Source organism: Hippopotamus amphibius, chromosome 10 (genome assembly GCF_030028045.1).
Source record: "Hippopotamus amphibius kiboko isolate mHipAmp2 chromosome 10, mHipAmp2.hap2, whole genome shotgun sequence".
Classification (NCBI taxonomy): domain Eukaryota; kingdom Metazoa; phylum Chordata; class Mammalia; order Artiodactyla; family Hippopotamidae; genus Hippopotamus; species Hippopotamus amphibius.
Genome location: NC_080195.1, coordinates 62,664,300 through 62,681,498, shown reverse-complemented (window position 1 = coordinate 62,681,498; position 17,199 = coordinate 62,664,300). Strand labels below are relative to the sequence as shown.

Below are 17,199 nucleotides of genomic sequence, written 5' to 3'. Positions count from 1 at the left end.
ATCTTAAAGGCAATGTTTTCCCAGGATTTCTATGTTTTCTAGGGTTTGTTTCAGCATATTTAGATATATACAATAAGCATCTATAAACATGTAACTTCTATGTCACTTACATATCACATAGCTGATATATTCTTTAATCCCTATTTTCAATGTTCCCCCCATATAAAAATTTATAAATTTTCCCTATAAATTATCCAAGTCACAATGAGTAGCCAAGAATAGGATATGCTAAGAAACAAAGGAAGTACCAAATTAAATAGTGGTTGAGATACTAATAGCTTCTGGTGAATTTAGAAGGCAAATAGATTTAATAATTTAAAAAAATGCCAAATGCAGGATATCTCATAACTTTTGTGGAATCTAATAAAGAAGTAATGTAGATCATGTACTCATTCTTCACATTGCACTAAGTGGTACTGTTTGGGTTGGAGCATATGAAATCACCACTTTTTTTAGTTCAAAATAGATGAATATCAGTAATTTCATACAGTTCAACCTCATGATAACCTAAGTCAAGGAAGTTTTTAAAAGTATTCATTAATAGAGAGTAGATAACTTTCCTGAGAAAATGTAATTGAATATACATTAAAATATACAAACAATATATACAGCTTTTCAAGAAGTTAGTTCTAATCCAAAATCACTGCTTGTTCATGTTTTTACCTGAATAATGCCTTCCACAATCTCTAACCTATCAATAATCCCAACCTCCAAAGGACCACATTTATATATTTTCCAATTATAACCTATACAAATTGGCAATTTCTGAATATTTTATTCCCTTATCCATGTGGTCAACATTTATTGAGCATCTATGATATACCAAATGCTATGCTAACTGCCATAGAGTACATACAAAGATTTCATAACTTCTAATAAGAAACTCAGACCTGTAAACAAATGACTTTAATACCATGGTATAGATACAACAATAGAAATATAAACAAATCACAGGTCAGAGAAAGCAGCAATGAATAACGTCTAACAGACTGTCAGGTGGCTTCAGTATTACTCTTGCCTCGTCAGTATAAACAAAGGAGAAAATCCCATTTAAAATACTACATTAATTTCCATTTTTTCCCCTTAAATCTGTAGCTATCAGTTACTCCCATGTACATAATATCTTTGACTGCATAAATAAATATATGCAAGAAACTTCCAAAGATTTGCCTAAATTGACCAGGATGTACAGTTACAGTTAAATCTTTAATAATTATATATTTGAACTGGGAAGGGGCACAATATCAGAACTGGTTTTGAAGATACCAGATATTCCAATTTTGTCTATACTGACTTTTCTAATTCTAATTACCTATGGCATTTTCAGTTTACAACAGTCAAGAGGAAATACTTCCTATCAGTTCAATTAAACAGCTCTGAACCCGCAGAAGAAAAAGCTATGCACATAAAATCACCATTGCCAGGTTGGGTAATTTTTACCTTTTCCAAGTGAAACCAATGTATTTCAATGCTTCTTCGGCTAAACAGTCAAGAACATAGCATACGTGCTCTCCGTAACCTGACTTTAATTTTGAAGGAGGAAAATCTGCAGTTCTCCCCTGAAATACAAAAGATAAACTGGGTATAATTTGTTATTTATATTGCAGATTTCAAAATATTTTAAGCAAAGTACTGCTGAATAAATGTATCACTTTTCTAGTCTTCAAATATGATTTAAAATAATTACATTGCTTCTTAGAAATCCATCTCTTTAGTCTTTTGTTTTAATCCACTGGTACATAAACATTAAAGGAAAATGAAGATGTTTTATTGCCAAAAGTATCAAACTAAAAGGCAATAACCTCATGACAGCAGAACAAATCATTGATTTTGTTAGGGTGAAAAATCAGTATAACCACTAGGTTGGTATCATATCGTTAAACAACCATGTGAAGGAAAGATGAAGTGATTCACTTGTCAAAAGTCAGTAACGTGTGTGCCAAAAGTTCTTACTGCTTGTCCCCAGGAACAGTCAGAAATGAAAAGCACCCAGGAAAAGTCAGAAAAGTATAACTGCGATCATGGTCTATTAAATCAAAGTTCCCTTTCAAAATACAGTGTTTCGGCTTCCTAGCTTTTAATCATTTTTTAGAAGGAGAACTAAGTATCCACAAATGTATCTTTGAGACATATCAAGATTAAGAAAAATACTATTACTTTGGGCTATAAAGTGTGTACACTAAGCATTTTAGAAGTGGCATTAACGTTATAATAGCAACCATTCTGAGAAGATTTTACCTGAAAAATAAATCCAGATATAATTATATATATATACACACATACATATGTGTGTGTGTGTAGATAGTTATTCACAGAGAATTCTTCTAAAAGGCTAGCATTTATGTTGCTGAATAACCAGTGTTAAAAATGTCCTAACTTGAGAACATGCAGAAAAAGGACAGTTGTGTACACTTACAAATGATCGAAGCTCAGATAATATGTTAGATATTGTTGCATTAGGGTCATCATATTCTTGAGGCTGCTCAAAAGGGCGTCCTGCTTTGTTAATCAACCAAGAAGCAAGAGTGCAAAACATGTAGAACTGTTCCCCAGGATTGGTAGGCAGTGCAAAATAGTGTCTGTTTCAAAACAAGGGGGGGAGGGTGAAATATGAAATATTGCAAACAAGTCCATAGTAGCTAAGGGTGCTAAATCCAAAATTGCCAAAGGATTGTTTTCCAAATGGCTTTAACATCAAAAGACATTGATAATTCACTCTTTCTTTGAAGTTTCTAGTAATCCACAACACTCACATTAAAGTTTTTAATGGCAATTACTACTGGTCACAAAATATTGGATCAAAGACTTTACATCCAGAAAATGCAGGACATGTTAAAAAACTGAGCATTTAGAACTTTGGCCAAAATCTTTTATGTGTCAGGAATAATTAATATGAGAGTACCTCCTGAAGATGGTAATTTGGAATTAAGAGACTCTCAGAGTTCAAAAAAAGACCTTAATGATTATTCACTATGCATTTTTACATTTTTTATAAGTCACTGTTATCTTTACTTAGTGTTTCTAACCTATCTGCTATGTTAAACAGTTGTTTGCATTTTGGCTTCCTATTAAATCACTTGAGGAGCCTGTCAAACTATTGCTAGCTGATTAAATATTGCTTCTTCCCTCACGGATTAAATCACAAATTCTGGGAGTGAGCCTCCAGTAAGGTTATGTTTCAAAAGCTTCCTAGATGGTTCTAAGGTGCAGCCAGGAGTAAGAACCACTGCGTGCATATCACATCCCCAGTCCAACAAACATTCGTTGACTTTAGGCTAAATCCCCTAGCCTACTAAAAATATACCTATGAGGATACACATGATTTGCACCTAAAAATACCAGGAATAAAACCTGCTAGCAACAGCATTTGTCAGTTTGATCAAAGATCTTATTTTGCTTTTATATGTAGCTATTACAAATGTGTTCATAATTGGGTTTAGAGACATAATAACTATTTTTTTGTAAGAATCAGCAGTCTACTCCTTCCTGTTTCCCAAACTTTTTCCTGCAGCTTAAGTGTAAATGTTCTGGAAGATAACAGAAAGCTGGGAAGAAAAAAAGTCCTTCCAGGTAGGTATCAATATATGTTCACACACTGCTAACAACTCATCTTTTCCTTATCAGCTGATAACAACTCCAAGACAGAGGAATGGATACTGATAGATACTTAGACCTAGGACAATGGTTCTCAAACTTTAGCAGACATCAGAATCACCTGCAAGGCTTGTTAAACAGACTTCTAGGCCCCAATCCTAGGATTTCTCTAGACCTGGGAAAGGGCCTGTGGGATTGCACATCTAATAAGCTCCCAGGTGATGCTGCTTCTGCTGATCTGCTGACTGCACTTTGAGAACCATTAAACTAGGATTATCTCCATGCAAATCCATGACTCAAAGTACCCTGCTGAACTCCTGAGGAAATAGTATAGAGATTACATCAATAGAACCTTAAGGCCACTTTTTTTTAGCTTGAAAAATATACTTGGAGAAAAAAAACCACGTTTTTATTAACATAGAAAATGTTGATTGTTTACATTATCCTATTCATTTAAGTAATAACTTCCAATCTTACAATTTCTATCATGAATCAAGCAACACTACTTCTTCCTCTAACTTTTCTCCTGTTATGGACTGGCTTAGCAATATGGGCAGTTTACATGAAGCCTACATATCTTCCAACGCAAGTTATTGGAAGAGAGCAAGGAATGAGATCCAAACTGTCAAAGGAAATTATATGAGCCTAGCTATAGCCAAGAGAAAGTACTACAGATTCTTAATCTAAATTGCCTCTTACACAATTAAATATACACAAAAAATTAACACACAAAAATAAATAAGTACTAAAGTGAAGGGAAGCTATAAAACTTATTTATGAGGCTATCACTAAGCTATACTGATTGGAAGAGAAAGTGCTGGCTGGCCATTACCCTGAGCAACTAATGCCAGTGGCTTCAGGATATGATGGTCTTTTTCCCCACCAGAACAGGGCAGAACTTTAGATTCTATGAGAAAGAGACAGTTCCAATAACTGTCCATTTCATTTGTCTTTTTCACGTCTCAGTTTCCCAGAGTACTGTTATTGCAAAGGCATAAGTCTTTTAAATCATAGCAATTGGCAAACAAGTTTACTAACTGCATATAAAGTGCTCAGCAAGGTCTGAGGTTACAAGTTGTAGGGACTGGTTCTCGAAGAGGAAAACAAAAAGTAGAGAGAGATCTACGCTGATAATGGCATTCACCTTTGGATATGAGATTATGAGTGACTGCAGTACGTTTTTGCACATTTTCTTGTGTTTTCTGAGTTTTGTATAAGAGGTCTTTTATTACGTTTATAATCAGAAAACAAAATCAAGTTTGTGTTTTATGGAGCTGTGTGTGTGCTCTAAGCAAGCTGTCTTCCAATCCTTTCTGTAGTTTCAAAACTTTACTCTCCCTACAAAAATACCAAGTCTAAGCTCTGTGAGTCGTCCAGCCCTCCGTCTCCAAGTTTGGGGTGAAGTGCCCTTTCCTGCGTAGGAAGACTGAGGCAAGTGCTTGCTAACCCGCGCTTGGCATTCCCCAGAAGACCTGAGGAAGGCATCTCCCCAAGGCCCAGCCGGCATCCAGGCGCTCGGGGGACGAGGGCACCCACCTGGACAGGGGCTTCAGATTATTCTTCCGGAGGAGATCCTCCTCATAGCGGAGCAACTTCAGCTTCTCCACCAGGTCCTCCATCACCACGAACATGTGGTAGGCCGCGCCGGGCCCCCGCTCCACGACCACCTCCCCCGCCCCTTCGCCGCGGGACCGAGACACCCCATCCTCCAAACCCGACGGCGTGACCACTGCCGCGGCGGCTGCCATCGCGGAACGGACAGGAAGAGCCCAGCGAGAGCTCCACCGGCCTACAGACCTCCGCGGCCTGCGCTGGCGCAGCCAGGACCTCCGCGGCCGGTTACCAGGCGACCGCCGGGCAACCCGTCACCAGGGAAACCAGACTCCGCCTCCTTCCTGCTTAGTCCCGCCTAAATTCCCTCCAACCAGGGCGGGCTTCCTGGATGACATCACGTATAGCCCCGCCCCTTTACCGCCTCTAGGCAGGCGGTGGCTGGTAGACAGCCCCGCCCTCTGGGGCGTGGCGTTCTACCCAGGTTAGGCCACGCCTCCTCCCGCTGCCCGAGGAGCGTCTACGGTGTCTCTGCTGTGCTTTTCTGGTGGTCCTTAGCAGGCTTTAAGGGGCTTGGGCCGGTGGTTGCCAAGGGCCCGTGAGTCGGCGTCTGAGTCAGCTGGTAGCAGTTAAAAAGATTAAAGGGAGAGGAAGACGTGCAGTATTGAAGGCTACGCTAGCCCACTGGTATCTTTTTTTTAATTTTTCTTTTCAAAATTGAAAGTTTTCACAGTTGTAAAATAGTTGATATCATAGGTTTCCCTTTACCTCAGGAGCTTTCAAACGAGAATTTTTCTTACTCTTTCTCTCACTCGGGAATGTTGTATTTGATTTAACAGTATATTGTAAGATTTGAAATGTTATAATTCTCCAGGACTGGGAAAAGTTGTTAGTTGGGCGGGGGGTGGGGAAGAAGAAAGGCAGAGGATAAGCACAAAGGAGGCATGAGGAAGCATTTGTTCTACCTCAGAAACAAGAATTCTAAACTCACATCCTGCTACTTAATTTGTTTCAAGCCCATTACATGTAGTATAAAGTTTTGGGGTTCCTTGTTGAAACTAACAAGGTAATCTTGAAAGGAATTTCCCTGCCCTGTAGCTCCAAGTGTGGCTAAAGACAGAGTGTTGCTGCTGTACTGTGGAGCTGTTGACCTGGAAAATACTAAAAAGGGGGCATAATTGATCACAGCTTTACAGGTCTCAAAACAACAACAAAAAAAACTTGTGTATCAAGCAGTTTTCCTATCACCTACATAAAAAATGAGGTAAGTGGTAGATGCTGGAGATTTCCTAGGAGAAGAAAACTTATGGCAAGAGGTTGAATGTATGTTTGTATTTATGTGATTTTTGATCTCTGATCTCCTGTCTCTGCTACTATAGAATATAGAAGAGTCCCATTTTTTGACAGAACTGGTTTGAAATTTATTTGTAGTATCTTTTTGTTAGACAAATGGGCAGAAGAGCACTTCTTATTCTAATATCATTCTAGACCTAACTTGTTTCTGATGCCAGTAAAGGATCAGAGTGAAAAATCAGAAAGGCAAATACCTTTTTCTATTTACCAAAGAAAAGAAATACATAAACTGATTTATGTAGAAAATAACCCAAAGAAGAAGACCACTGAAAAAACATTTTTAAATAACGTTGTTTGCCTGTTGCAGATCATTAACAGCTGCTTTTAATAAAAATGAGTGGGAAATTTGAATTTGATTCTACCCATCAAATTGTTTTTCTTTGCTTCCTTAGAACAGTGTTTCTCCCTCTTACATACCAAAAACAACCACCACACATGTGGGTAAGGAATATTGTGGAAAGTTATCTGTATAACTTTCAGAGAACAAAATAGATGCATAGCTTTTTAGGACTGGAAAAAGTAAAAGCTCCGTTATATGCTTCAAGATCCTTGATTAATCAGCAAGTAACCTGTGGCTTTTTAGATGACTCTCAGAACAGTGTCTGGTTTTACAGGTAAATTGATTTGGAGATGTTCACTTGAAGGCAGGCTGCCTACATAAGATATTCTGACATTTGCAGAAAGTTATATATAACACTCAGAATGAAAGAGTTAAACATTGTTTTTTGACTGATGAGAAATCCTCCAACAACATATGTATTTTGACTGGGGGGAAAAGAACATCTCCTAGAATCTAGCCATTTCCTTCCCAGGTACAATACTGACGCAGCCTGGCTTGAAACCAGTACGAAGAATTATTTCCCCCTTTGTGTGAAGAAGAAAAAATGAGATTAAAATATAAACTGTCCCCCAGTAACTGGCACAGAAAAAAATGAAACAAAGGAAAAACCAACTGTTCAACACTGCATATTTTCTCACAGGAAAAAAAAGATGGGAAAGAACACTGAAATGTCATTTCATTTTTATGAGGCATAGGGATTATTTTTGCTGAATTCTTGTTTACCCATAATAGTTTAACACTTCAAGAGGTCTTTTGTCTGATGGAAGTAGTTTCCTTCACGTGTGTAAGAATACACACTCAAATCCTCTTCCAGCTTTCTCAGCCACCCAGAAGCTTTGGGGTACATTTGTGTTAGTATTTTGGCAGGAGTTGCTCACTGGTTGACTAAGGAGTTAAATAGGAGCTTGAAGAGAATAGAATGTTGAGGCATGTGTGTACTCTCAAGAATCTTAAAGATTTATCCCTGGCTTTATGCCTTGACTGCAATTGATAATCAGGCTTCTAACTTTCAGTTTTATCTCTTGAAAACTATCTATGAAATGATAGGAGGTAATTTTTAAGGCCCTTAAATATTTCTGTGAATGGGTTAATCTCTGAAAACCAAAGAGCATCCCAATCAAAGGTGGTTTAAGCTAAATGGATTTCCCTGAAAGATGCTGAGCAAGGCTGGGGGTGAAAAGGAGGCAGATTCAAAGATGGAGGAAGGCTTTCCAGGTGCATCTCCAAATATAAGAAGTCCCCCAAGAAGATTGGGCAGACAAAGAACAGAGCTTCTTTGTGTTATCAATGGCTTAGTACTACCCATTTGGGATGTTAAAAAAACTTAGAAAACCACTAACTGAATAAAATTTCCTTAACCTGATAGAAAGTATTGGCCAAAAATCTGGAAAGAAAAAAGTAATTTTTAAATGTGAAGCATTAGAGGCAAAGCCTTCTAAAGTCAAGAACAAAGTGAAGACATCCACTCTTCAAAACTGTGCTAGAGATCAGAGCCAGTACAATGAGACAAAAAATTAGTACGTACTGTAGAAGAAAAAACTGTTGCAGGTAATATGAGTAAGTGAAAAATCCAAGGGAATCTACAGACAAGCTGTTAAGACAGTTCAGCAAGTTTGCCATATACAAGATGCAAACTAGAGAAAATTCATGTGAAAATCAAAAACCTCAAAAACAAACCATTTATAGCACACAGGAATAAATTATCATTATGATTATGGAGAAATTGTTAAAGTCATGGAAAATCCAAATAGGGATATGATACTCATCAATGAGAAAAATCAGTTATGTTTACCTAATCCATAAACTCGGTGCAATTTCAACTAAAATTCCAAGAGGGCCTATAATGAAATTTATGTAAGAGTAAATTTAAAGAAGTCTAAGGAAGGAATCATAGCAGATAGTAAGTTCCCTAATAAAAGTATAACTTAAAATAATGGCATCACAGGAATAAGTAGAAAATAGCCTGGAGACAGGTGAGAGTTTACATGGAAATTCAGCATATGACAAAGTTGGCATTATTAAATAGTGGAGAAAGATGAGGTATACAATAAATGCTATTGAAGCTATGGGTTATTTATATGGAAACAAAATTATATCTCTGAATTTCCAGCACATAAATTCCATGCGGATTGAAGATATAAATGTGAAATACTTGTAGGATGGTTAGAAGGAAGAAAAAGAGTATCTTTAATCACAATGTAAGGAAGGATTTCTTGAAGGAAAAAAAGAACAAACTTTAAAGAAAAGAAACTCATCAAAATTTAAGAAATTAAATACAAAAGAGGACTCTACACAATGAGGAAAGAAGATACTTGTTACCTTTTTTATGTGAATGGTTTAGTTTCCAGGATACACACAAGATAATAGATCACTATAAGGCCTCTGTGCCATGTTGGAGGATTTTAGGTGTGTTCTTCTAGGTCAGGATTTCTTGGCCTAAGCACTATTGACATTTTAAGCTGGATAACTCTTTTGTTGTTTGGGGCTATTCTGTGTATTGTAAGATTTTAACAGCATCCCTGGCCTCTACCCACTAGATGCCAGTAGCACCCACCCATAATTGTAACAGCTAAAAATATCTCTAGACATGGCCAGCTGGCCCCTAGGTGACAATATCCCCCCTGGTTGAGAACTACTGCTCTAGAGGCATGGGTTGAAATAGCTAATGCCTTTATAAAAACCACGAATGGGGACTTCCCTGGTGGTGCAGTGGTTAAGAATCTGCCTGCCAATGCAGGGGACATGGGTTCGATCCCTGGTCCAGGAAGATCCCCCATGCCCCAGAGCAGCTAAGCCTGTGTGCCACAACTACTGAGCCCGTGTGCTGCAACTACTGAAGCCCACGTGCCTACAGCCCATGCTCCACACCAAAAGAAGCCACCACGATGAGAAACCTGCACCACAACGAAGAGTAGCCCCTGCTTGCCACAACTAGAGAAAGAAGCGCACACACAGCAATGAACACCCAACACAGCCAGTAAATACATAAGTAAACTGAAAAATAAAGTAAAATGGACCAGTCAGCTTGATTTAAAAAAAACAAACAAGCCAGGAATGTAAAGGTAAACAAGTGGCCGAGGGATGTGTGTGTATGTGTGTGTGTGGTGAGGGGAAGGACTATGGTGAGCTAGAAAACTCATGAACCATCTCAAGGAGGGGACATTTTTGTCATGCAGTAATTCAGCTCAATTTTGCTATGTTTTGTGATTTTGCAATGATCTAAACTTGGATTTGTATGTCACTGTGAGATCCTAATGACTTTGAGGGTGACCTTTCTAACACAAAATATTATTTCAGGGGCTGCTTCAGTTGTTAAATGTATTTGATTTGTTAATGCATTCAAGTTCAAAATGAGAAGCCTTATTTTATTTTTATATTTAAATCTTATTCAACTTGTAAATATAGTAAATTTGTTACAGTTGAGTTTAACGAGGGGATTTACAACTTTAAATTCCTATAGAGGTTTTAAACTGTTCATACACTTATATTATTTTAATATTATCTGATAAACTATTCCAGATATGTAAAATCTCCTGAATCTGAAAGTAAAAAGTGGGAGAGAAGGGAAATAAGTTCTATTAAATATTCTAATACTGTTTGTAAAGACAGATTTCAATGTAAAACCCAATGTCTAAAGCAGTTATCTTAAGTCAGTCTGTTTGTCTAACAGGCTAAACTTTCAAACATTAGATACATAAGGATCAAATAGGCACACTTTGTTCTTTAATATAATTATACTACGGTAGGTTTGACCTTCATCATTACTTACCCACTTGGGAACGAATCATCATCCCAACCTGAAACTGTGAAATTTCCCATCCAATGCACCAAGAGATTCTTGCCCAAAACACCAGTAGGACACACTAAGTCCTAACTGGCTGTGCCAAACTCCCTAACTTAGAAAGGGAAGTGAGTGGTTTTGTAACCCATCCCCCTGGATTTGCTTTGTTTTTTAGTTCTTTACTAAATGGAAGTCTTCTAAACTCCCCTAAGATTGTAGTTAACAGCTTCAGCTAACTTTGGCTCTCAAGGTGGATAAATGCCATGCAGTTACATTGTATGTCTTTCAAGGCTTCTCTTTGCTCCATGGTCTCATTTTCTTGGAGGAGAAACTGCATGGGTGAGCTGAGTTCCATTTACTGCCTCTGTGTAGGTGATGGGGATGGTTACTGAAGGGTTTCAATTGAGGCACATGTGTGGAGGGAGGGGAAGGGGAAGATGATTAAATTTGCACCTTAGAGTGTTTTGACAGTATTGTAGAGAAGGGACTATGGGGAGATGAACATTGATTCAGAAGGCAATAGTCAGGTCAGAGATGGTCCTGAACTGGGATGAGGGGCGATCAGAATGGTGAGAAAATGATAGTTAGATATTCAGAAGGAGACTCAATAGCATGTAGTAATGGGCACCATGATATGTTCTCTGGGGCATGAATGGCACCATAAGATGCCCCACTGTGGGGCAAGAAGGCTGGCCTTTATGACCCTGTCTCCCTTGGTCATTGGCTGTGGGCTGTCCCAGACATCTCTGAGGTGGCCTCTATTGGCAAGGGTAATTTTCTGGAAAAGGATGCAGCTGTGGACACTGAGCAGCCAATATTCATAGCAACTGGGGAATGCAGGTATCACCCTGGTGAAGAGGGATCTGGGCAGGTACCAGCAACTTTTACTACAATAGTTGACATTAAAATGCAACACTTCAGAATTTATGTAGCTCTGAAGTAGTGAAGATGGTCATAAGCGAAGATATTTTTTAAAAGTCTGCTAAAGATTGATGAGCTGTAGTATATACTGTCAGATGGGAAAATAGGTAACTGCAAATATTGAAACATTCATTCTAGTTTCTTGATAAAGAGCTCTATTCCATCATATATGTTAGTAACACTTAATTTATTACATATTGGGTACTAACAAGGATTGATCGATTTGTCAGAGTTTTGAAGGTTAAATAGAAATAGGTTTATTCTTTAAGGTCTAGGTCGAGAGGATTCAATTTATGTTACAGTCTGGAACAGCATCTTTTCCCCCAAGGTAAAATTAAATTCAAGATGGAGAGTAAATAATAAATGTCATGAGAAAATCGTTCTTAATGGGGGTCCCTTGAGCCTAATAAAAGCAAAATCTGCTAGATGTCACACTTTTTTTAAAATAATGGATTTATTTATTTTTGGCTGTGTTGGGTCTTTGCTGCAGCGGGCTTTCTCTAGTTGGGGCAAGCGGGGGCTACTCTTTGTTGCGTTGCGCAGGCTTCTCATTGCAGTGGCTTCTCTCATTGCAGAGCATGGGCTCTAGGTACGCAGGCTTCAGTAGTTGCAGCAAGTGGGCTCAGTAGTTGTGGCACATGGGCTTAGTTGCTCCGAGGCATGTGGGATCTTCCTGGACCAGGGCTCAAACCTGTATCCCCTGCATTGGCAGGTGAATTCTTAACCTCTGCACCACCAGGGAAGTCCTAGATGCCACACTTTCATAGTACAACTCTGCATTGCAATACACAGTACACCAGGCTTTCTGGTGGCCTGTTTTTCAAATGGTTATTGGCACCTTGTTTTGAGGCTTTGGAACCCGTTGCTCAAGCCATTACATGGTAATAAAACATTAAATCCAAACATGTTGTTTTTATTCCTAGCTATTTAGTGGAGATGCTTTCCTACTCCATACCTACATATAGAACAAGGAATCCATTCTGCCTTTGCACCCAGTGAGATTTTGACAATGAGAGAATTTTTTTCTTTCTTTCTGAAGGTGTGAACGTGAAAGCCCAAACTAATATATCCAGAGATCAGTGTTTTGCTATTGACAGCCACAGAGTATTTTCTAAATTTTTTTGCACAGCAAATATTTGAGTACGTATAATGTGTTAGGCACTGTGCTTGGGCATTGTGATAAAAAGACTTATGAGCCTGGTCTCTGTGCTCGAATAACTCATACTCTAATGTGGCATATGTGTGTAAATTGGCAAGTACCACCTAGGATATGTATTTTGGAAGAAGGCTCTTCTGTCGTAGCCCTGCACAAGACAGTTGGTTGTGCCTCCTCTGCACCCCTATGGCCTGTGATACTTTCTCTCTGGAGTCCCATTTTTCTCCTATGCTCTGAAGGGTTGCGAAGTTTTAGGGGAAATTGGTAGGAGAATTCATATGATTGAGGTAGATCTCTTACCTGGAGAGGCAAACTTCAGAACAAAGGTGATGGGTCCTCTCCTTTGTGTCTAATTTGGGGGACGATGCCCTTTAGCCTTTTGCTTAAGGGTGTAGAGGGGCACGAGCAGACTCTCTTTACCTAGGGATTTTAGCAAGGGGTCTGCCGTTTAGAGTCAGGCATTTCTAGAGTCTGGAGAAGAACCTGCATCTATGTCCATTCACCAAGAATTCGAATTGAAACGTGTTTAAGTGCATTTTAAGAACTCATCCCAATGTAGCCCTGAACCAAGAGCATAAAGTAAAGATTTCTTGTGACTTTCTAACAATGTATCATTTTCACTATGCTTTTGTGCTTAATCTGCATGCCCAATATATATTTCAAAAAATTATAGCTACAGAGTTCAGAGGAATACTCATAAACTCTTTATAAAACTTTTCTTCCTTTTCTGCAGTACCTCAGGGCAGAGTATGGACCTGTCACAGTGGCTTTGTGGGGAAGAGTAGACAGTTGTGATGGTATGTAGACTGAATGGTTGTCTAAGCCCCTAGGAAGAAGGGGAGATCTTCCCCACAGCTCCCCTGTGGAGCAGGAATTGATGCTTTCCCCTTCATACCATAGAACAGTGAAAGAATGGCTAGCCATCTACTAGCCCATTCTTACCCTGTTAATGTGAAATGTTTACACTTGGTCCATTTTCAGACTTCAGACTTTGAACAGACTTCTCTTTGCTTATTTTCATGCCTGTGGAAAAAAACTGTTTTTGTTTTTGTGGCTTTAAAATTTACTCTCAGGTAGAACAACTCACCTCTCATTCTCTCAGTCTTCTTGATTATGATATATTCTTCTTCCCGATGAACTCTAAATTTATTTAATGTTAAAATATGTACTCTTAGGATATTGCTTATAATATTAATTTTATCATCCAGGGATATAGCATATACTATATTTGAATCTCTTGTTGGGTTAAAAATGTCTGAAAATCTGTTATAGTTTTGATTTTTAAACTGACAGATAATTTTAAAACAATTTCTTGCTATTCTCCTTATGCTAGTAAGTTAGCACTGTTGAGTATGGAAACTGCGTGTTTCACTTTCTGAAGGCAAGGAAAGATTGTTGCACTGCAAAAGATTTGAATCTCCTCAGCTACTTGGAGGAAGAATAATACTTATGAAATGGGAGGCTGGAGCTTTTATAAGTAAAATTAGAAAAGCCCCAGAGGATCTTGCTCTTTCAAAAGGAACACGAAGTCCTTTTACAAAAGAGAAAGAAAAAGATTTTTATTCTTGCTTGGAATACAATGACAGCTTCCTTATATTTTCCCTGCAGATCTGGTCCTCTTTCACACTTTTGTCTACATTGTTCCCGGAGTAATCTTTCTAAAATGCAAATAGGGGCACATCACTGTCCTGACTGACATCCATACGTGATGCTCCATTTGGGACAATATACGCATTTCTTAGCCTGCTATACAAGCCTCCAGGGGCATATCTGGGCTTTGTGGGGCTTGAAGCTTATGCAATTTGGAGGCTGGGATCCTTCCTAATATAAAGAAATATAACATTTTGAGTTCAAAATGAGCTTCAGAGTCTTAGAAAGGGGGATGCTCCTTGGAACATAAATTTTACTAATTTCCTAGTGTATCTGCCTCTACTAAAGGAATTGTTTTATTCCTCAAATGAGTTGCACTTACCAGGTCAATAAATAATGACTAAGGTAAAGTGTCCAATAAGCTGTAGTTGAAAAACTTTTTTCCTCTGCCCTTCTAGATTCTTTGGCTGAGGCCCTGCAAACTAGACTAAAAAGATAGATTAACAAGAGAAAAATGAACAGTTTATTAACATGTGCAGTGAGCTTACATGCAGGAGAAACAGTGATGAGTCACTCAAAGGGATGGTTAGAACTTGGGCTTATGTACATAGCATTTTAACAAAGAATAGTAGATGTGAAGGGAAGAGACAAGACAAAGGAAATTGAGCTTCCAAAGTAAACAAATGGGGGAAATCAATGGAAGATAAGGGTTGTTTTGGTAAGGCACGTTGTCTGTATTCCTCTCAGCCCTATCTCTGGCCTGGTAAGGGTCTCCAGTGACTTTTAAGAGTTTAAGTTTGGTTTCAGGCAAATATGGGGGAGGGCAGAGAGCTTTTTGTTTTTTTTTTGTGCATCTGCTGTGTCTCAACTGTCTTCAGCTCAAAATAAGCCTTACGCCGAAGTGGCATATTTCAATGTGTCGTATTCTGATCCCCTACAGCCTAGAGATCTGACTAGAACTCAAGACCCAGTGGCTGCATATGGCCAGAATGGTTCTTTCTAACATGAGACCTTTCTATAGTCACCACAGTAAGGAAAATATTAAGCCCATAGTGTTCATACTAGGTTTATTTCAAATAGGTTCAAGTTCAACCCTTAAATTGTTAAAGTTAGTTAAATTACTTCCCTCTGATTTGAGATTGCAACTCTCTACCCGGTAGTAACTAATTTCCTTCAGTGATTCTTAGCTACATGGTTGAAATATTTAACAGTCTTCTTGTCTGGCTGAGCCACCAATCTTAATGATGTTTTAATAATGGCTGATTGGATCCTGTATCTTTTCTGGCTTTGTCTGGCTCTGCAGTCAACACACTAAAGTCGTGCTCAGATTAACTCTTCCTCACAGCAGATGATGGTTCTGGTTTTTGTCTCAGTTGAGACTGGAGGGGTGGAATGATGAGAACGGCTACACATACTCTTTGTTTCTTAACCTATGTGACCATCCTCTCCTCACTCTGTGAATTTGGTTCCTCCCTTTTCTTTCCTCTAGAGCCACTTTTTAAAGATGGCAATGATTCCTTATTCTTAAGGTAAGGAATTCTTAAGATTCCTTATTCTTTTCTCTAAAGCACTTGTAAAGTTTGAGTCTTCCAAGAATACAGGCCAAAATGTGATTAGACATGTAATCTCATTTATTAGGTTGTATGTCTGGGCTGGAAAATGGGAAGGGAGCTGCCAAAGGCTGGGTCAGCAGTTAGATCTTGGTGCGAGGCTGACCCAAGTGAAGAATAAAGGAAGAAAGTTTGTATGGAAGTGCCCACTCTCACTGCCATGCCGTCCAAGGGCCTCAGTCAAAACTGGCAGCCTTTTGTATCACCCTGTATACGGGCAGAGTGAATATTCCCAGGTTTGGAATACGTTGCCTCCAGAAGCAGAAGAGACCTTCCACGTGTTTCGCTTCCTTCTTTGTGTAGGGAATGCAGGATACAGTAATTTGTCTTCTACTTTGGGACATGTCCTGGCATGCCTGTGATCACTGGATTCTTAAAACTTCACTGAAGGGACTGGCACCTGAATCTTTGAATTCTCACCCTCAGAGTGCATGCATTTTACCACAGCCTCCAGCATACCAACCACCTCTTGTTCCTGCTCAGTCAGCATTATATCATGGATGTAATGGGTAGGTGTGATGTTCTCTGGGATGTTCTGAAGGTCTAGATCTCTTTGGACTATGACAGAGACAGGAGAGTTAGCATAGCCCTGAGGGGAGATTTTAAATGAATATTGTTGTCCATCCATGTGAACGCAAACTTTCTGGTTCTCTTTCCTGATGGGGATTGAATAGAATACATTCACTAGATTAATGGCTGTGTATTGTGTACCTGATGCCATGTTATTTTGCTCCATCAAGCAAACCATGCCTGGTATAGAAGCTACCATCTAGGGTGTTGGTTGGCATTGTGACAGTCTGCAGTTATCCTCCAGGAGTTGTCTGGCTTTTGAAGGGGCCAGAGTATCAAATTAAATTGAGATATGATAGAATCCACCATTCCTGCATCCTTCAGATATTACTTAATGCTGGTACTCATCTTTGCCACATCCCTACATGGGATATGATAATATTTTTGTTTTAATGTCTTGGGAGGTAGTTTCAGAAGTTTCCATTTGACTGTCCCACTGTGACAGTTCTTACTCCGTAGGCCAGAGACGATGTGGAGATTACTCCAACTGCCAAGCTTATCAACTTAAATCACACATACAGGCATGCTGTTGTCATGGTACACACTTGCCATGGTGTGGCAGGGTCTTTCCTCCTAGAGCCCCAGCCCCTTCTTTAGTCAAAGGGTTACAGATGTGAATATCTGGTCAGGGAACGGAGCAAGTGATTGTGACTTTGTCGGTCAGTCACTTTCAGCATCCTGCTCCTCTGTTCTTTATTTGGTTGTAATATTAAGCAACACCCTTGTTAGCTGC

At 38.9% G+C, this 17,199-nt stretch overlaps 1 protein-coding gene and 1 long non-coding RNA gene across 2 annotated transcripts in view; one reads left to right on the top strand and one right to left on the bottom strand.

Moving 5' to 3' along the window:
- IFT57 (intraflagellar transport 57) overlaps positions 1-5,448 on the bottom strand; it is a 60,766-nt gene extending 55,318 nt beyond the window's left edge. Inside the window, exons 1-3 of the mRNA XM_057697948.1 lie at positions 5,131-5,448; positions 2,417-2,579; positions 1,441-1,559 (exon numbers count right to left, since the gene is read on the bottom strand). Coding sequence (XP_057553931.1) covers positions 1,441-1,559; positions 2,417-2,579; positions 5,131-5,342 — 494 coding nt within the window. The 5' untranslated portion in view covers positions 5,343-5,448. The remainder of the gene's footprint in view (positions 1-1,440; positions 1,560-2,416; positions 2,580-5,130) is intronic.
- A 344-nt stretch (positions 5,449-5,792) lies between these two features.
- Positions 5,793-17,199, top strand: part of LOC130829728 (uncharacterized) — a 73,938-nt gene continuing 62,531 nt past the window's right edge. Inside the window, exon 1 of the long non-coding RNA XR_009047647.1 lies at positions 5,793-5,832. This is a non-coding gene — a long non-coding RNA (uncharacterized LOC130829728). The remainder of the gene's footprint in view (positions 5,833-17,199) is intronic.